Source organism: Helianthus annuus, chromosome 2 (genome assembly GCF_002127325.2).
Source record: "Helianthus annuus cultivar XRQ/B chromosome 2, HanXRQr2.0-SUNRISE, whole genome shotgun sequence".
In the NCBI taxonomy this organism is placed as follows: domain Eukaryota; kingdom Viridiplantae; phylum Streptophyta; class Magnoliopsida; order Asterales; family Asteraceae; genus Helianthus; species Helianthus annuus.
In genome coordinates, this window is record NC_035434.2 from 155,967,396 (window position 1) to 155,989,525 (window position 22,130).

Here is a 22,130-nt window from a genome sequence, read left to right on the forward strand (position 1 = left end):
ACACACTCTACGATGGACAATGGATGATGGTGGTGGATGATGGTGTTATGGTGGTGGTGGGTGGTGGATGAAGTGTGAGAGAGGTGGTGTGCCAAGGGATGAGATGGAATGAAGCCAAGCACCCCTATTTATAGGCTGAACAGAAGGCTGGGCACGGCCCCGTGTCTGCTGGACATGCCCCCGTGCCCGTCTGACATTCTCTCTCTTCATTAATTGTAATTCGCAATTACAATTAATGCGCCTGCTGTACTTTCACCACGCCCCCGTGCCCGCTGGACACGGCCCCGTGGTGGGCAATGGAAGCTTCTACTGGTTTGTCTTTTCTGCTGCTTCCTGGGCACGCCCCCGTGTTCGCTGGACACGGGGCGTGTTCAGACTCTGTTTTCTCTTCTTTGCCTTGGGAGGTGCCGTTGAGGGTCCGGGCAGTCTACTTTTGTTCCTTTTCTTGTATTTGTGCTAGAATTAGTTGTCTTTTTGCTTCTTTTGTGATTTTGAGCTCATTTCATCCTGAAAATACAAAAGGAAGACAAAAACACTTTTTTTCCAACATTAGTACTTAAAAAGGGTTAGTTTTATGCCTTAATTGATGTGATTTATATGTTGCATTTTACACACATCAAATACCCCCACACTTGAACTTTTGCTTGTCCTCAAGCAAAACTCTTTAAATGTGGCTTACACTCCCAAATGGAATAGGTAGAAGAGAAGTTTTTAGCTTGTCCTAGAGTGTCGGGAATCCAAGGTCTTTGTAAGTTTTATTTTTATTTATTTACAATCCTATTCGTTATGATTTATTTTGAACGTTTCATAAGATAAATTACTTATTTGGGCATAGCATGCCTTATTAAAATTCCATTTATATACAAGTTCACATACCTCGCGGGAGATCACTCAACACTCGGCCGAAGGTGTATATTTTAGTGAATCACTCGAGAGCGGCTTACGCCTTCCATAGGCTTGCCAAGCAATCAATCCTCCCCCTTTTTAACTTTTTACCTTTGTAAATATCAAGAGGACTTTTTGGGTGAAGGGTTAGGCTTGGGTTAAAGGTGGGTGGTTGGGTTAGTGGTTAGTAAAAGGGCGAAAATCGTAAAAAGCGTCGGTTTTCGTAAAGTACCTTGTCTTTAGCGACTTTTTTTTTATTTTGAAGTATTTCTCCAAACAAGCTTTTATATAGCTTTTGTTTGTTTTTGACTTCATCATTTTTTTTTTAAGGAAAGGCGAGTTTAACGAAAAACCGAGCTTGTTACTAAAATAAAGGGTGAAAAATAAAAAGGTTTTTGGTGGGTAAAAAGGGTTTTGGGGTAATGAAATGAAAGGTTTAGGCTCAAAGGGGCTATCTAGGGGGATTTTGGGTAGGTGATAAAAAAATTGAAAAATAATGGTTTTGAAAGAAAAAATGGTTAGTCCTAGTGCCTCCATCATTTACTTACTTGGGTTTAAGTTGGTAAGGACCGGGAATGTATTGTCGTGGCAAGTTCTAGATTTGTAAGAACCAAGCGGCTATTCACACAAGAAACGAAAAATGAGCATTTAATCTAAATATGTATATTTTTATGCTCAATAAAGGCTCAAAACTCACTTTTGTGGGAATAGGTTTTTTTATGTGATCAAGTATATATAATCGAATTTTTAACTAGACTTGTTATGCCGTTTCATAATTTTCTTATGTTGGTTCTTTGCTATCATGACGCTATCGGTTGTAAACTTGTAAAAATATAACTTTTTTTTTAGAACTTGTTATTCCCAACTTAAACTAAGACAAGTAAATAAAAAAATGAAAAATTTTTGAAAAATTTTGGGTGTTTAGCGGTTCCAATAGAGTTTTGTGTAAGGCTTGTGTTTAGGATTTGCAAAATTCAAGGTTTTAGCATCCCCCCCACACTTAAATTACACATTGTCCTCAATGTGTCCAAAAATAAGGTTTTTGGTTGATTAGAATGTGTAAAAGTGGGTTAAAAAGCAAAGATTTATGTTACTGGCATCCTGGACACGGCTCCGTGAAGACCATTGGAGGGATTCATTCCAATTTGTTGTTTTATCAAAACTCAAATATCTTTTCACTATACTTGATCTTTGCATTTGTAAACCGCGTTTTTGCAAAACAATGACTCTTTGATATCGAATCGATGAATTTCTTGAAAAAAAAAAACTCGATTTTCTTTTGAATGGCATACATGGTTTTTGTTGTGACCATGTCAGAACTTTCTTATTGATACATGAACTCATTGTGTTTAAACCAAGTTCCATTGTTTGAACTTGCTCGCAATACGTATTCAATTCAAAGTCCCATATGATGAATTGAAGCCATCATCTTCGAAATAATCCCAACAAGCACTTCAATTCTCTTGAACCATAACATGCTTGTTTGATCTTCGACTTCATTAAATTGTTTCTTTTATCACGATCACCTTGTGGTGACGTTTTCACAAATCTGAAGCTTGTGCTAATTTCGTTGCACACATCATATACGGATTTAATTATTTATTTATATTGAATCCGCTTTATTGGTTTATCATATTCAAGCATTCTTAACACAATCATGTGTTAAGATAATGATACACAAATTCATGTCATATCTCAGTGTATCTCTTAACAGTTCCTACAACATCGATCGAGCATTTCTTGATCTTTTCGATCGAAAAACATTATTCAATTGTTTCATTTTCAATCAAAAATCCTACTAGATTGGTTAAAACAAACATTCGGATTTACTTCATTGAACTTTCATTTGGTTTCAAGCATGGTGAGCTCATTCAATCACCGCTATTATTATTTCGATTACTACGACACCTCGTGGTGTCGGTATAGACTTGTAGCTTGAGCTAATCTATATATACCTTTCGCTTGACTCATCCTTGAAAGTGATCTTAATACAACTATGTGTTAAGACAATGATACACTAAACTCTGTTGTATATCGGTGTATCTTTGTAATTCGATAAATGTCAACCCATTGATTTTTCTCATCTCATAATTCAATAGTTGACAAATCATTTTCGTACTTCTATTTCATTCAAGCTTTTTGATTCTGAGACTTCCTCAGTTGACAATCAAAGTAAGTTTTCGGTTGACAGTGAATTCTATTGTTTCTAAAAATCATTCACAACTTGTAAACATTCACATCTATTGATCATATATCTTTTGACTTGAACCTAATCACCTTGGAAATTATATCGTTTCACCCCATTCGTTTGACATTGATTTCTTGAACTAATTCAGTTGAACCATTGAGTCTTGTTTATTATACAACTTGTATTCACAAAATTTGATGTTTTGATTCTATATCATTTACCTTAATAATCTTCTTAATGACTAAGACATAACCTAACTCTAGAGGAGACATCGTAGCCCAAATCTCGAGGACGGGATTTAAAACAAGGTGGGGAGGATGTAACGTTTCCATTTTTATCATATAAGAATTATAGGTTTGTTTAAATTTATTAACCACTATTAACTAGTTTTATTTTTAAAATAATTATTCAACCCATATAGTTTTAAAAACTATTTTATATATATTTGGTTGAAATATTATACTAATTAATTGGCTTATATATGTGTGACATTTCTATTTTCTATATTAAACTAAAGTATATAAAACTTATTTTATTAGACAGGTAGCTTACGGGTAAGTTGACTGTAAGAAATATGAAGTACCTAGACGGGCCCAGGAACCGTTTAATAATTAAATTATTAAAATACATTATATTTGAACTTACTCCGTTTTTAATAAAACTTGGTTCAAAATGTAGATAAGAATATTCTCGTTCTAATGACATATTCATTGTTTTATAAAATATCCATTGTTTTATAAAAAATAAATAGAATGTTGAAATTCAAAGTTGTGTACGTGTGTGCTTGTATTTATGGTTGTCATGAAAGGTGGCATATTTTTTTGAAAGGATGTGTACGTGGCATATGGCTTGAACTCAACGCAAAGTTTTCAATATCTATAAATAGAAATGTGCAGCACCATCTAAAAATTTGCTCAGCCCGTTTTTCTTTCATATCTCGATCTCTCTCACTCTATTTATATATACTTTTATTTTAATAATTCACCCCATAATAATAATAATAATAATAGAACCCTGCCCCGTTTTAAGTGTTTTAACTCCCGATCACCGCTACCCTTTCCGATTAATCTGGAGCCCCATAACGCATGTCAAGGCTCTGCCCGACTAAGTTCGTTGGGGTTCGGTCTCGTGACATAGGGATAAGGTTGAATTAGGGTTACTATACTTAATACGAGTGCATATATATATATATATATATATATATATATATATATATATATTTAAAATAGCTCGGGAGTTATACCCAAGATTTATACCAGGAGTCTTTCTAATTAAATCCTAAAGTTACAAGGTGAGTCATTCTCTTTTTATCAATAGTGTTTAACAATACTCCAAATTATTTTCAAAAGTTATAATTACAGGGATTAAGTCGTGGTTATCTTGAATCACTGGCGAGTGGGGTATTGTGCACATTACTATTTTCTCACGGTTAGGCTAATAAATCCTAACAGTGATAATCATCACTACTTGGGTGAAAGGACCCAATAGTGGTATGACCATCGTCACCAGGAGGTGACACGGCGCCAGATAAAAATAAGATAGAAGCCATTGTAATCGCTCTTATGCTGTAATTAATAGCTATGTGTCGTTTTATCAAATTTGAGTGACCCACCAGTATTTTCCCGCTGATAAAATATTTTTAAAACATGTTTCAGGTAATTTACTGTGAACCAAGGAAAAACGTGCTACAGAGCACTAACAAGCTTGAAGTGGTGGCTCAGTAAAATAAATAAACATGTTTTGAAAAACAGGGAATTTCCTAGTAAAATTCCTCTATTGTAAATTACAGGGTTTATCCCAAATTATGAAATAAAATAATTAGGTATTTCAAAGTTTTAAAAAGATCCAGTAAATCTTCTGCTGACAACTCAAATAATAAATACCATGGGTTTCTGTCTCGCAGCTCCTGAACCAGGTAAAACCGGGACGGGGGCCGTGTCAGATATCCGGGACATGGTCATTAACCCCTAAAGGCCTTTATTTCAAACAAGACAGATTAAAATGGGTTACCTCAATAATTTAATCACAATCCGATTAAACATCCAATACCCGACCAAGCGGTATTATTATAATACCGTATCCCAAGCCCGTATAAGGAAAGTAAGTTAAGAGTATTTACCTGAGCTTAAAATGCAATTTATACTCAGCTGTATATTCTAATCAGCAAGCACAAGTACCTCTACTGGGGCTCTCAATCTGGAACGAAGGTTTTATTAACCTATTAGATTCCTAACGGGTCTTATTTAAGCCTTAACTTAGGCCGGTTAGTTTTAAGGAAAGGGTTACGGCTCAAATCGCAAGATTAAGCGAAGACCGGATTAGAATGTGATTTAGACCCAACAAGTATGGAGACTTGCATAATATGGGTAAACTAAACACATTCTGAATTTTGAAGTGAAAATAATAAGGTTTGGCCCGTTTCGGTCAATTTATGCAAACTAGTTACATAAACCGTTCCGAACGCGAATAATGCTTAACGGGTAACCAAAAGAGTCATGAACATGTTCCACAAGTTAATATGCCTTAAATATGTTGTGATATCAGTAGAATATCTTCCATTATGCCCACAACGAATTTGAAATCAATTTAAGCCCCGTAGGGGTATTTTGGTCATTTTAAAAGATTATAAAAGAGGTTAAATAGTAATCTGAGGTTCTGGTCTAAAATAATCAGTAAAAATATTATTTTGTCAAGTTATATCAGTAAGATATCTCACATATGTGAAATTTATCATTTATGGCCAAACTATGCACCGTAGGGGCATTTTGGTCATTTCACATATGCTTTAAGGGTTAATTTTGGAAATCTAAGTTCAAAACTTTTATTTACTGTTAAAGTATAAAAATTTATTCATAACATCAGTAGGTATCAAGCTTTAGGTGTCTAATATGGTTTTAAACCATACTATGCACCTAAATCGCATAAAAGTCGGTATTTGTCGGTATTCGGGTTAAATAAGTAAATTAGAGATTTTGAAGAATCTTTACTGTTTAAAATAATTTATTTAATATATAAAATTAGTAGATAAAGGTTTGATATGTAAAGGATGTGTGAAACTCATTTTATTAGCCAAAAAGGGCATAACCGTCAATTACCGAATCAATGCAAGAACCCTATGTTATGATCAGTTTAAAATTTAATAAAAATTTCCAAAAATCCCTAAATATTATATTACATCAATGAGTAGAAAGTTTGGTGTCAAAATTTGGGTTTAAATAGGCTTTATGCCGAAAATGCCGTTTAATTAATAAAAAGCTTTCAATTTACGCTATCGCGCATAATTCTTAATTTAGACCTCAAACTGATGTCAATATTTTAGGACATGTTTATAAATCAGTAATAAAGGTTTTTATCCTCTCACATTTTCAAAAATCTTGTTTTTACATCAAAAGGGCATAATGGTCAACTTTTAGGCAATTAACGGAAACATGCAATAAACTAGGATTTTTAAGGAACCAAGTTGTATAACCTCAGAGTTATACTAACCTATAACATGGTCCTAAAGGAATCCTAAGGCATATCTAAACTAAGCTAAATCGGGTCAGAACTGAAAGTCAAAGCAAAAGTCTACTTTTGCGACTTTCGGTTCCGAACCGAGCCTCTACTCAGAATTGTCGGGTTGAACATGCCTAGACATGTTCAATTAATATTTACCAAGTTATTAAAGTTACAAAACTGATTTTATTGCCTTTACATCATTAGTTATGAATTTTGTTTTAAAAAAAAAACCGACTCGCTTGACTTTTATTTTAATTACTTTGACCCGACAATTAACTAAGCAAACTTGGTAATTAGGAGGTGCCCTTTTGAGGGTTTAATACCTACCCAATTACGATCACGTAGCCATGTTCGTTGTGAACAATGGCTCGATCGTTTAAAAGTCAAAGCGTTTATCGCGAACGCTTGACTTTTCGGCTTTAAGAGCCAAACAATTAAACTAAGCACGAAAGGACACTTACAAAGGGTCCAAGCAAGGATGGAATTGATCTAGAATGCTTAGGTATGAAGCATAGAAGCTCCAACTTAGAACAATTCAGATCAAGTGTGAAATGAGAGCAAGAAAAAATGGGTTTATATAGGATTTCAAGAACTGTTAGGATCGTTTCTCGTAACCCATGCTTCAATCTTGGCCTTCCATGTGTGTCCATGGTTTCTAAATACAATGGGGGTTGAAAACCAGCTCATGGCATTGAGGATTTTACAAAAAAGCCCTTGAAAAACGACCAGAATGCTGAAAATAAGAATCTGCCCAGACCTGGGCGTAGGCTACGCTGCAGGGGGCGTAGCCTACGGCCTGCACAGATCAAACAACTTTCAGAAGTTGCAGTTTTGGTCCCTGTATGTGTTTAAGCCCATATTTGACCTGTTTAAAGCCCGTTAAGCCATTATCAAGGCTCTACAATGATGCCTAAACATAGCGAACATAAAACATGCTCAAAAATATGTCGGATGTCGGTTCGTTTGGTCGTACGGTTGCGTTGATCGGCTAATTACGACGAAACACGAACAGACGCGAAAAAAACGATCCAAATTACACGACGAATGGAATTTTATCATGCCAATCACTAAAATAAAATATTTTAATGATTACATAAATTTTTGGATGTCCGGATATATTCAGAACGTAAGATATGCGCGAAAATGCAAACTTATGCACTTTTTGACGCTTTTAGTCCCTGTTGATCAAATAAGTTTATTTTTGCGCACCAAACACCTCTAAGCCTATATCTAAGCTATGTAAAGGGTATTTAGGGCATGTTTAACTTATGATCATATTCCGGAAGGTTCGATATCATACGAATTGGTATACTTTTGCAGTTTGACGCAATTAGTCCCTCTAATGCGCAAACTTGAGTATATTATCGTTTAATAGCATCGAAGCCTTATCTAATCCATATTAGGCATTCATGAGAGTATTATTAAACATCAAGATGCTTTGGATTCGTGAGAGGGTCATTCAGAGGTATAATTAAACATATTGACACTTTTAACCCCTTAAACTTACAAAGTTGCGCGTAACGTCATTTAAAGGCATGAAAGCCTTAGACGGCCAATAATTGGCATTCCCGAGAGTATAATAAAATATCATGAAGCTCCCGGTTTGTTAAAAGGTCACTCAGAGGTAAGAATTAACATGGTGACGCTTTTAACCCTTCATCGCGCAAACTTTCGATTAATTACGCAAACGGTTATACTCGATCAATCAAGTGGCTCATTTGTGAAAATGAATACCGTAAGAGGTTATTCAGAAACTTATTTTAAGTATGTTAACACTTCCAGTCCTTCCATAATGATTTTTCGAAAAATTAGTCCCTTAAATTCAACGTTTGACTTTATTAGGGTTTATTACACGTGTCAATACATTATTGGACGTGATTTTACGAGGTGTTACAACAAACTCTTCCTTTATCTCTAACAGAATCCCCGTGGATCTGTCAGCTTCGGCTGCTCCCCCTTTCGGTTAACTTTAACTTCAGGCTCCCCCTTTCTTTAAGCTTTCGTGCTTGTTAGGATCGACACCTGGTTATTTCTCTTTCTCTACAAGCCCCTCCAGGATGGTTACCTGGCTCTTTGATTGCAAGTTCCCCCTTGCTTTGAGCTTGTTTTCAGACTCCCCCTTAGCCTCAGCTATCAGGATCGTAATCTGATTTTTTCATCTGAAAAATCTCAACAGGACCCAAGGCTATTGGTATTGATGGGGGGCTTGTCCTTTTCCCCCTACCACCCACATTTATTTCACCTTTTTGCTGATTGGTCCCTTTGTCTTGATTTTTTTTCAATAGAAACCCCCTTCACCTTTTTTTCTTACCTTTTTCCCCTTTGTCTTCACTTTTTTCCATCTCACCAGTGTTTTCTTTACCTTTTACTTCTAGTTTCAACAACATGTTTTTTATCAACTTTTTTGCTTATTCCTTGCTGCCAAACACCTGCCCAAGGTAAAAGTTTACCAAGTTCTCATTTGATCTTCTTATTTTGTGCAACAAATTTTTCCTGGTGCCTGTATGATTATCATCAGATTCAGATGCAATATTAAACTTATCATTATCTAATACATCCATATCCATGTCTTCATCGATATTCATATGTTGTTCATTAATATTGTCCTCAACTTCCATATCAATATTCATCCTATAGTGTGTAACACCCCAAAAACGGGTTTGGTAATTTAAAACCCGGTTAATAAAAAGGAACGGGTAAAAGTACCGTTAGTGGAAAAGGTAAAACCGTAAACAAAATGGCTAGGAACAAATTAACTTAGTGGTAACATGAATATAAGTAACAAGATAAGAGTTTTATTCTCATTTATTATCAAACGAAACTTGAGGGGCCAAAACCGTTAAAAAGGAAACAAGAGTTTAATAAATAAAATTAAAACACCAAGGTGTGTGTGTGTCGATGTCCAGGAGCAAGAAAGAACAAGGGTTCAAACCCTAGTTCATGAAGAAGCTTCAAATTTAAGGAAAATTGGAGCTCAAACTTATGATTGAACATGAATTAGTGATCACATACACAAGGGGATCATGAGGTATGTTCTAAAACTTAGATTGGTGACCTTGTATGAAGTGGGTTATGTTTAATCCGTGAAATTGGTTGAAATTAGAGTGAATACTTGTTAATGATAATATGTTGAAGTTGAATCATGGTTAAATTTTAGTTATTTGGATGAATTAGAATGAAACCCATTGCATGAATGTGAAGAGGATGATCAAGAAGAAATTGTAGATGTTATATTGTGATTTTGTGATGAGCAAGGTATTATATGATCGATTTTGATAGACAAACTTGATGTGAAGTTGATGATTATGAGGTCTTGTTTGAGTGTTGTGGTTCATGAGATGAAGTTAGGGAAAACATGCTCAAAACACTTGTACATTATGCTTAGGAAGTGGTATGCACACCAAGTGTTCGATGAAATTCTTAGGTGAAAATGATAAGTGAAATTTGTATGCTAGCAATGGATAATTATATGTAGAATGTGATAATGATGTAATAGATAATAGGTTTGTAAAAGGAATGTGTTTTAGATGGATTACAAGTGGGAAATTAGTGTGATAAGATGATATGGTAAGATACTTGCATTAGAAAGTTATGCTTTGAGGGTCTGATGCACACCGTATGTGGGATTAGGTGTTTGATCATAACTAGTAAATAATCATGTACTAAATATTAAGCGTGTGAACTCACTAGCGAGTAAAGAAGGTGGAGTTATGTAAATGGGTTAATTTAGAATGTGTTGGTCAATTGGTAAGATCATGAAGAATTCACATATGTAGGATTTACTATGTGATTATATGTGGATATAACTAGGTGACCGTACTGTATGTGCGTCACCACATGAGTATGAAATGCACATGATGTTATTACTATGGTCTACCTTATTAAGAATAACAATTTGAAGGTATGTAAGTTAGATCGTTGACTTTTGAAAGTCAACAATGTATGAATGTAATGGATGGGCTTTTGAACACAAATGTTAGAGTAGAGAATTAGTGTGCCATGTACTACATGATTTGTGTGCTATGTATGATGGTAATCGAGTTGCGTGAGATTTGATTAAGGTAACTACTGATATGTGTCTCATGTATGCGAAAATGTGACTAATGGAAGTCAAATAATGTGTAAATAACAGGAAATGAATGTTTCTATGTATGATCATATATGCTAACTTTGATACGAACGTGATGACATGTAAGGAAAGGAATCGTATCAATTGACTCAAGCACGGAGGGCTAACGCGGCGAGATGAGGAAGGAAGTAAGCTCTAATACGCACGCTTAAGGTAAGTGAATTCTGACTCACTTATTAGTATGTATAGGGAGTTATTTAATGCTTATAAATGTGAGAATGTCATGTATGATTAATTAATAAATGGAAATACTAAGGTAGGAACGATTGTCGGGGCTGAAAGTAGCTAGTTACGTCGAAAATAAAATGGTGGAATTGAAGGGGTCGAATAATGGCATGAAGGATCTTTAAGCCTTTTTTATTATAATTCAGCTTTTGACGTGAGTTAGGATGGTAAGTGAATCCGTAATTAAATTACGGACGCGCAGAAACAAGAATTACACAAAACGGACGCTTAGCTCAAAAGTTATGTAAGTTTCAAGTTGAGTTTTGGTTGAAAACATAGTTGGGCACTTTATGCAGCAGCAAAGGGAAGTATTCTGTCGAAATAGGGCTGTCGCGCTATGCGACAGCAAATCAGTTTCACCGTCGCGCAACACGACAGATGCCGCGCCCTGCGAGAGCCAGTTAGCGGACAAATCTTGTTTTTTTATAGTTCGTTTCAGTAAGAATGTTCACTCAACAGTTGGAACGTTCACTCGTCAGCAAGAATGTTCACTCAACAGTTGGAACGTTCACTCGTTAGCAAGAATGTTCACTCAACAGTTGGAACGTTCACTCGTCAGCAAGAATGTTCACTAAACAGTTGGAACGTTCACTCGTCAGCAAAAATGTTCACTCAATAGTTGAGATATTCACTCATGAGCAAGAACGTTCACTCAAAGTATGTATGGGAAAGAAATAAGTTTGGAGATATGTATGTGTATAGATCTACCTACATGTTAGTGACGGAATCCATAGGTAAGCATGAATAGAAATGAACATGCACGTAAGTTTGTACGTATGAGACTTATTTATATGGATGTTTGTGACTAGGATATGTTAGTAAAATTATATGAGAATGTAAATGGTGTGTAAGAGCTTGTACGTATGTATGTGTGCGTGTGTGTGTACGAATGTGTGCGTATATATGTAGGTGTATATGTTTGTGTACATGTATGATTTATGAATGTATGCATGTATGGATGTAATATGCTATGAATGCACGTAGGAATTAGTATACATATATGAATACGAGATGTTGTAAATGTATGAAGGAATGATTTCATTATGTTTGGGCATTGACGTTTGCTAATGGTGTGCCTTGAAGTTGAAATGTAATGTAGGTAAAAGAACATCGGGTTCATGAGGTATCGAAGTCGAACTCAGAATGAGAAAATACGAGAGGATAGTTGAATGAATCAAAGTTTATATTGTTGAATGATATTTGATATTAAATTACATGAGAATAATGTCGTATGATGTTGTTAACGACTAATGGTTAAGTTGTATGTGATGTCCACAGGTACTACACGTATTTCTTCTACCACAAACGAAGAGAAGCGGACATATATCGAGTCGAGAGAAAGGATTGTACGGAAAAGAACGGTCACATAGCTTTAATTATGTAACACCTTAAAGTGTTAATTGAAAGTGAATGTTGTATATTTCTTTTAGTTAACGTTTGACATTCCGTATTTGAGCCTTCATGTAAGAAATATGTCTAATAGAGAAATTAATTTTTAAGGCTCTTTTTCCGCTGCGTCGTTTTAAGCACCTGTCACATACGTTAAAGTAAAAGTCAATACACATAGTGCAAAGGTGAGCATACAAGTTCAATAGATATAATAGAGTTCGAAATCGATTACGCATAACCAGCATGTACACAATGTGAAATGAGGCATGTTAGTTATCGACATGAACCTATCGATACCAATGACTGCGGGTTGACTACCCAAGGCAGTTTGCGATACACACTTACCATTGTGAGCCATGTAACTAATTGTCCTTAACAACCCCAGAGTGAACAGGTGTTGAGTCCAAACTATAGTACTATCGTTGCTAAGGCAGGTAGACAGCATTCCATGTGTAAACATAACAAACAAGCATTCATTAAGTCACGTATGACATGCGGTAACGGTTAGCGTTAAAAGTATTGCGTAGTGTGTTCGATGTGATTTAGAATAAGTAACGTATGTAACACCCAAAAGTGCATAAAGTAAAAAGGGATCGAGTATACTCACAGCGATTGATGGATTAAAGGGGGCGCTAGAGAGTAAGGTTAGCCTGATCAGAACGATAGCATAATGATAAGCGACGCACAAAACGATGCAAAGTGCTAGTGGGTCAAACAACAGGTCGATCGGATGGTAGTCCGATCGGACAGTTGATCGTTCGAGTGACAGTCCGCTTGGATGGTCATCCGATCGGGTGGCCTTTCGAGTGGATTGTTTCCTCCTTTAGGAAGGATGTGTTTGTGTATGATGGCTTGACTTTTGAAGTTTTTCTTGTAGCATTTTGAAAACATAGAAGTATCTCTATCTTTCAGGTCGGTCGATCGAACGGCTGTTCGATCGGACGATAACCCGATTAGTTGGACACTTTAGTGAGAACAAGTTCACCGCAGTTTGTCGTTAGATCGGTTAGTAGTTCGATCGGGTGACAATCCGTTGGTATTGAACATGTTGAAAATTGTTTAAGTGTTGAAGTCTGACCATTACATGGTTGAGTGGTAGTCCGATCGGTCGGCACTCAGTTCAACGTTCATCCTTCAAGGTCTTGAAAATAGGTTAAGAGTGGGGTGAAGGTGTAAATCGTTCGGGTGACAACCCGTTCGGATGACAGTAGTCCGATCGGACGGCATTCCGTCCTGGTCGTTCTGTTCGTCTTACACTTGGTTATTTTGATAGTTTGTCATTTGTCGTTTTATCGAGGTGTTTTCATAACGTGTTATGCAACAGAAACCTCGTCAATACTTGGTACTCCTGATCGGACAGGAACCACCCAAATCCGATCAGTTAACTGTTCGAGACGGTGTTCCATGTTTAACCCGAAATCGGTAAACCTCGTGGATAGAATCCAGATCTTGGACCAACACAACCACAAGAATGAGTAGGAAGTCGGTGCAAGCTCTGATTCTATCGGTTTTGAGTGCATTGAGTGTAAAAGAGTTCAAAGAAAGTTGGAAAACCTTCTCTCAATCCTTTTCACCATGAATATGTTTAGATCTATAGAAGATCTTTGTTTGTTTATGTGGAAATCGGTTAGATCTAAGTTGTTCTTGAAGGATTGATGCCAAAACATGAAGTTCTTAATAACACCATGATGACATCATCCTAGAACACCTCAAATCTAGTGATTTCACGGTTAAAAGTTAAGATTCGAAATATAGAAAGGTGTAGAATCATGTGTAGATCAACGATGTACAAGGTTTAGGTTGAGATTGTCACACCCCTTTCTGCGGCGGAAGCATGAGGTGTGATCACGAAAGGTTCTCATTGCATACGAAAGGTAAACATACTACATGCTCATAAAAATAACTTCAAATACCAAACATTTCATAACTTGGAAACATAAGTTTAGCGTTTACATCACGAGATAGCATAAAACATTGTCTTGAAAGTTTACAACTTTATTTAAAGATAAACTTAGATGACATCCACAAGCATGAGTAAGACCGCGCGCACATCCACTTTTAGTAACCTGAAATACATGTGAGTTTTGAAAAACGTCAACATAATGTTGGTGTGAATTCATGCAGTTCTTGAAATGAACGTTTGCGTACTTTGTATGAAAAAACATGGTATGTATCTTGTATAAATCACGTATTCTTGTATAAATCATGTATTTTCATATAAATCAAGTATTTCTATAGGTATCAAGTGTTAATGGATTGCAAGGCCATTAACATGTGACACGACATAGGAAGCATCCAAACCATAGGCATTTCTCTAGTTGTCGATTCACGACGGAGACACAAAAACACTACTCGGTACTAGTTGTCACCAAGAGTGGGGCTGCCCTGAAACCCATTAGATCTAACCTTTTGTTATGCAGTCTAAGTATGTACACGATTAATGGTGCTTATGGTACCCTATTCGTGACACGATTTCTCGTATCATTTCTCAAAACGCATCATACTTGGTACTAGTTTTCACCAAGAGTGCTTCTTGTTTTCATATCATACCATTAATAACATTGTAACATTTATAACATGTATTTCACCCCCGAAGTTATAAAACCAAAAACAGTTAAAGAAAAGGAGGAGCATGAACTCACAACTTTGCGTTCCTTGCGTCATAAACTTCACCGGATTTGCTTATCTAGCCTCGTGACCTAAACGTGTTTTATTATCGTTAGTCACTAGACTTGTATCGCACAAGCACAAGTCACTATCTTTTGTATATGTATTCTTGTGTTAAAAATAATTTATATTTTTAACTATGTGTCTTACTTATATTATTTTCTCGGAAATAATTATAAGTATCTTGTATTTTTCGCCCGAATTATGTATTTTGTCTAAATCTTCACTTCATGTTCATAACTTGTCCAAGTTATTTATTCTTTCAAGTAATATATTTTCATAAATATATTTTCTTGTATTTGACTAAGTATGTTGTATGTATATTTTGTATCTTCATTCCTTAGGAGTGTTTAATGTATTTTCCAGTCCTAATACACTACCACATATAATACATACTACATACACTTAGCACAAAATTTGGTGATCAATATATATATATATATTTTCTCAAAAATATACATACTTAATATAAATTTTTAATCTTGAAGAAATCATCATTTCTTAACACAAAAGTTAGGGAAACCTTGGTAAATGTTTTTTTTAGATACATTTTTAGGGATTAAGTTTCTTAGAAACTTATATTTTTCTAAGTGTCAAAATTTATAAAAATTTTGACAGAGTTTCCCCTAAAAATGGAGGTTTCCCATGTTTTCAAAACATGTGTTTATTTTCCTTTTAAAATCATCATCAACATCAATTTCAACAATAATCATCAACAACATACACTAATTTCTCTATTTCATGAACTTGAACATTACAAAAATGTGTAATAACTTACTAGTGTATTTAGTAAGTCTTGTTACCCTTTAAAGTGTGATTGCTTCTTTAAAAACTCCATTTTTAAAGAATATGATCCTTTACAACTTATGTTCATGTTTTCTAAAAATACTTCTTCTTGTATTTTTCTTGTTGCACATGTGTTTCTTTACTTTGTTAATCACTAAAAATGATGTTTATTTATGTAATAACCAAGGTTTAGTGAAACTTGTATTTTTAGCTTGGTTTCTTGGTAAGTCGTACTTGAAATATTTAGATTTACAAGACTTTAAACTTACTTGTTCATCATTTTACAAGAAACATCATATTTATTCAAGTTCATGACTTTTTGTGGGGATGATTCATAACCTTTAACAAGTTCATCCCCTCATCTTGCTAGATTATGTTTTTAATCATGATCTAGCAAGATTATATGGTAATCAACATCATTTCTACAAACAATCAATAATCATCAAGTATAGCAACTCATATTCAACAAGATTTCTTCATCTTTAAAGCTTATGTTTCAAGATTCTTGTGTGCGTTCATTAGTGTTCTTGATGTTTTTGAACATGATTCATCATTAACCACTTAGAATAGATGTGAAATAGATAGATCAAGACTCTTACCACTAGCACAAGGCTAGGGATGTTTCAAGTGAAGAAAATGAGTGGATAAAAGAAGATAGGAGAGGTCCTTGAAGATCCACTTGCACCGAGCTTCCTTAATCACCACCTTGCACCTTAATTCAAGCTTGGAATGGATGAACTTGCAACAAAAATGGTGAGTGTGTGAAGGAGGGGGGTCGGCCGAAGATGGGAGCAAGGGGGAGAAGAAGAAGTGTTGAGTGAGGTGTGAAGTGAAAGGAAGATTATGATCTAAAGGGTTGTTCTTATAACCACCAACATAAGTTTATCCATGGGGTCTTATGTCTTTAGATTACACAACATATCTTAATAAGCAAATCAAACAAATCCCACTAATAGACATGTGAGCCGAATTTTCTAGCTAGGGGGAGGGGGTCCAATTGTAATTTCTAACCAATTAGTTGGTTCATAATCCAAATCCAAGTATCTAGTTTTAAGTGTTAGTTACCAGATGATTTTAGTGGATGTTATGGTGTTCGGAGATCATGACTAGCTTTTTGTAATACTAAAATAGTGCTTCTAGTTAATATTTGATGTTTCGGGCAGTGTCCGGTTGTTCGGTTAAATACCGGCTCGTTAAAGTGCTAAATTGCACCGTTTAGTGTCCTTTAAGTGTTCTTTTGTAACCCTTTTAATTCCCAACACTTGGGGAAGTATTCTGGATAATAAAACGTAAATTCTGCATGATATTTTGAGGTTAAAAAGCTGATTTGAGCTGAATTTAGTAAAATTCTGCACTTAAAGTACATTTCGGGTGCTTTTTAGTGCTTATTTTAACTTCCGGATGGTATATATGTAAACCCTTATATGTACTCTTGGGTTTTGATGTATTCTTGTCGCTGGACCTACACCTAGGCCCCAATTCTAGTGTCTGACTGCTTTCTGCAGCGTTGTTGGCATATTGTGTTTTACCGGTGAGTTTACTAGTGTTTCTGACGCAACGCTCTTGTTAAGACATAAAGCAATATTTTGTAGTATAAAACGTGCATGAATTCACTTGTATTGTATGTAATCAGATAATGTTGACATTAAAGCACATAACTGTAATCATCAAGTAATAATTAAAGTGTACGAAAATTACCGGTTTGGTGTCAGTTGTCATAGAGATCTCACCAGATTCGCGAGAAAATTGAAGAAAAGTGAGGTTGAAGCGCTGGTCGGACGTCAGAGAGCAAAAGTGGAAAGTTTTATGGTGATATGGGGTATTTATAGGGTTACCCCAAGTGGAAAGGGGCTGGTCGATCGGGTGGCAGCCCGGTCGACTGGTCGATCAGTCACTTGGTTTGAGTGTTCGGTGCGACGAGTTTTGCCGTTTCGATTGCGATTGCGAGCGTTGCGATGCGATAGAGTTTCCTATTCAAATTACTTTTAATCCCAACTACTATATCTAACATACAATCATCGGATTTCACTTGCATTTAGTGTTTACGATTCGATTGCGATTGAGTTTCGATTGCGTTTCGATTGATCATCACAACATAGTATGAATAAACATGCACAAGTAACACATAAGGCACACACACACGTATAACAATATCCATAACGCGTAATTCGAGTTGCTAGCGTGATTGCGATAAGCGATAAAGCGATAAAACTTGTGATAAATATCGAACAAACCTCGATTATTAATAGATACTCCACATAATACAACTAACGTTAAGCATAAAACAGACTAACTATGAGTCAAAGAAGTCAAAACAGGAATTGAGCAAGGAGCGATAGATTACAATTACAATCTTTTCTTCCTTTGACTTCAATCTTGACTTTGACTTTGACTTTCGAAACACGGGGTGTTACACTTTCCACTATATTCATAGTTTTTACAAAATCAAGCTCATTTTTCAATTTCACACTTTCCGACAAAACATTCATAAAATGAATTTGTCTCCCACAAGACCAGGCTAATTTGATCCATTACACTACCAAAACCCAAGCCTAGCCAAGCCTACCATCAACCCCAAATACAACAATTAGATGAGTTAAGTGATTAAGCCCGACCCCTCACACAACTCAAAGAAGATTCCAACGAGTATGCGAAGGAAGTGCCTCCCAAATCAACTGCCATGCATTAAGAAATTATTAGAAAGAAAAAAAATGGACGGTTAAATATAAAAACAGGTAACAACAAAGTTGCAACTACAACTAGGGATGTCCAAAAAAAACAAACAAACAAACAGACTTAAGCCTAACGGATATACCTAAAACCCAAAGCCTCCAGGAGGGGTATAAGTGATACCCGTGAAGTATGAGATTGGGAAAAAAACTTCATAGTTACAAGACGAGTATGAGATTAGATGATACACGCTCGATAACCCAAAACTATATATCTGTTGCCCGAACAATATACCCCAATATTTTAAACTTTTGTCTTTATATTCCCTTAACTATTAGTTAATAATGTTTCATTCAGTAACTTCATTACTTCAAAACAAATCTTTCTTTTAAATAAATATTTTAGTGACATTATTTATATTTATTGGTTAAGATAAACTTGGTAAAACGTATTGTATTCAATTGTTGTATAATTAGAATAGGTTACAAGGAATATATAAGGAATATATTTACATCTACAACCTCTAACTAATCATAATTAACTATTTGTCTAATACTCCCCCTCAAGCTAAGGCCAGCGAAGGACCCTTAGCTTGGACTTCAGATAGAGAAAACGACCAGCTGGAAGCGGCTTTGTGAAGACATTAGCCAATTGGTCTTTTGTTGAAATAAATTGAACTTTTAATTTCCCTTGTGCAACTCTTTCCCGAACGAAGTGAAAATCAACCTCAACATGTTTAGTCCGAGCGTGAAAGATCAGATTTGCAGACATATATGTAGCGCCCAAGTTATCACACCATAAATTTGGAGAAGATCTTATAGGAACGCGTAGTTCACGTAACAATGTCTCAAGCCAAGTTAGTTCTGCAACTGCATCAGCTAAAGCCTTATATTCCGATTATGTAGAGGAACGTGAGACCGTTTTTTGTTTTCTAGCAGACCAAGAGGCAAGATTCGATCCAAGATATATCGCATATCCACCCATGGATCGACGGTCGTCAGGACAGCCAGCCCAATCCGCATTAGAGAAAGCACTCAAGGAGTTGAAAGCAGCATCTGTATAAGCATGTAAGACTGTGGTAGACGACTGAGAAAACAGAAGAGTATGATCCACTGTACCAAGAAGATATCTTAAAATACGTTTGACAGCAGCCCAGTGATTAACGGTGGGAGAGTGCATAAATTGGCAGACCTTGTTGACTGCAAAGGTAATGTCTGGACGAGTGAGAGTGACATATTGTAAAGCACCCACAAGCTGTCTATATTTGACCGGATCATCAAAGGGATCACTGTCACTAACAGATAACATAGCAGAGGTAGTGCAAGGAGAGGAAACTGGTTTGGCGTGAGACAGATTTGCACGAGCCAGCAGTTCCTTTATATAATTCTGTTAAGAGAGATGGAGATCACCATCTTTACGCGTGACCGAGATACCCAAAAAATAAGACAGTGGCCCCATGTCCTTAATGTCAAAGGTGCTGCCAAGACGTTGAACCACATGATCAATAGCCTCGGGTTTGTTTCCTGTTAATATAATATCATCAACGTAGACCAACATGTATAGGACGGTGTCAGAGGCGCAATAAACAAACAAGGAAGGATCAGTGTTTGATCCTTTAAACCCGAGTGCCAAAAGAGCCGAGGGTAATCTATGAAACCACGCCCTCGGAGCTTGCTTGAGACCGTATAGAGACTTGCGTAACCGACACACATGATTAGGATAGCGTGGATCAATGAAACCCGGTGGTTGTTTCAAGTACACTGTTTCTTTCAAATCACCATACAAGAAGGCGGTCTGGACATCAAGTTGACGTAATGGCCATTTGTGTTGAACCGCAAGTGACAAAACTACACAGATAGTAGTAGCCTTTACCACCGGACTAAACGTTTCCATGTAGTCAATGCCATGCTGCTGATGAAAACCTTTGGCAACAAGGCGTGCCTTGTAGCGTTGAACACAACCATGTTGATCCTTTTTAAGTTTGTAGACCCATTTGCAATCAACAACATTTGAACGAGGATCATAAGGAACAAGAGTCTAAGTACCATGACGCATAAGAGACGAGTACTCCTCAGCCATAGCCTTATGCCAGTTTGGGTCTGCATTAGCGACGATAAAAGTAGTAGGTTCGGATTCGGCAGTGGAGGTGTGGAAAGAGGCATTGTAAGGCTTCGTTTGCTTGGGGTTGGAACGAAGATTTGGTGACGGGTTCTAGTTGTGGTGGAAGAAGGTGGCGGTGGAGTAGGAGATGATAGAGGGATAAGAGCAACTTGGTTTGTAGAATATTGATCAAAGGTCGAGGTGGTGGAAGAGCGAGTGGGCTTTCGTGAGTAAGTGTAGGCAGGAGGCGGTGGTGGTGGTGGTGGTGGTGGTGGTGTAGGTGGTGTAGAAGTGGGTTGATTGGACGACGGTGGTGTAGAATCGGGAGGTTGTGGTGGTGAGTTGAGTGTTGAGTGTTGGGGATAATTGTGGTGGCGGGGTAGGTTGTGTAGTTGTAGAGAGATCGGGTGTAGGATAGGCCGAGACATAGGGAGTGGAGTCGGGTACCGGGGAAGTGTTTGAAATTTGTTTTGAAAACGGAAAAACATGTTCAATGAATCGAACATGACGGGCAATATAAATGCAATCAGATTCGGGATCAAAGCACTGATACCCATGATGAGAGGTGCTGTAGCCAATAAAGATACAAGGAGTGGATCGAAGATCCATCTTGTGTGGGTTGTATGGAATAAGATAAGGAAAGCACAAACAGCCAAAGACACGAAGGAAGGAAAAATCAGGCTTGTGTTTAAAAAGGTGCTCAAAAGGAGATATGTTGGAGTTATTGCGAGAGCGCATTTGGTTAATGAGATACACGGCAGTGTCATAGGCAAAGTGCCAAAACCGTTGTGGAACATGAGCTTGAGCCATGAGAGTGAGCCCCGTTTCAACAACATGGCGGTGACGTCTCTCAACTGTCCCGTTCTGTTCGCTAGTGTGCGGACAGGAGAGATGATGAATGATGCCAATGGTGGAAAAGAAGGAGGAAAGATTACGAAACTCCCCTCCCCAATCTGTTTGTACGGATTTTACCTTGGTGGAAAATTGTCTCTCGGCTATGGTAACAAAACGTTTAAAGGTTTTGAAAACCTCAGATTTTCGTTTTAGAGGAAACAACCACATGTATTTGGAAAAATGATCAACACATAAGAGAAAATAGTTATGACCATCAAAAGAGGAAACACCCGAAGGCCCCCAAGCATCACAAAAAACTAAGTCAAGTACATGAGAATTGTGATAATCCGAAGATAAACAAGAAGAACAATTAAAGTCAAAATTCTTTTCTGAAACAGGTAAATGAAAGCTAGAAAGCATAAAACTAAACAGTTGAGCATGTGGATGTCCAAGGCGTTGAGCCATGTGGTTGTCGAAGCCCGATACGTGGAGAAAGCAACTCTGGGAAGTGGTTGAGCAGAGGGAAACCGGATAGTATAAAGATCACCGTCACTTGGACCCGTGAGGAGGGTAGTGTGTGTAGACTTGTCCTTCACAGCAAAGAAAGTAGAGTGAAATTCAAAATAAACATTATTATCGTGACAAAATTTTTGAACAGAAAGAAGGTGCCGTTTGATTTTTGGAACATGAAGGACATCTTTAAGATGAAAGGTTCGTGAGGGTGAAATTTTTTTTGGCAGAACCAATGTGTAAAATGGG

General features: G+C 36.6%; 1 protein-coding gene across 1 annotated transcript; it reads right to left on the minus strand.

Moving 5' to 3' along the window:
* Positions 1-19,334: 19,334 nt before the first annotated feature.
* Positions 19,335-19,745, minus strand: LOC110907611 (uncharacterized mitochondrial protein AtMg00810-like). Its single transcript, XM_022152565.1, has one exon. It carries the CDS (start codon positions 19,743-19,745, stop codon positions 19,335-19,337), a length of 411 nt encoding a protein of 136 aa, XP_022008257.1.
* Positions 19,746-22,130: the final 2,385 nt, after the last annotated feature.

What these genes read in the sequence shown, in the direction of transcription:
- LOC110907611 (XM_022152565.1), bottom strand. Translation starts at nt 19,745, where the DNA reads ATGTTATCTGTTAGTGACAGTGATCCCTTTGATGATCCGGTCAAATAT.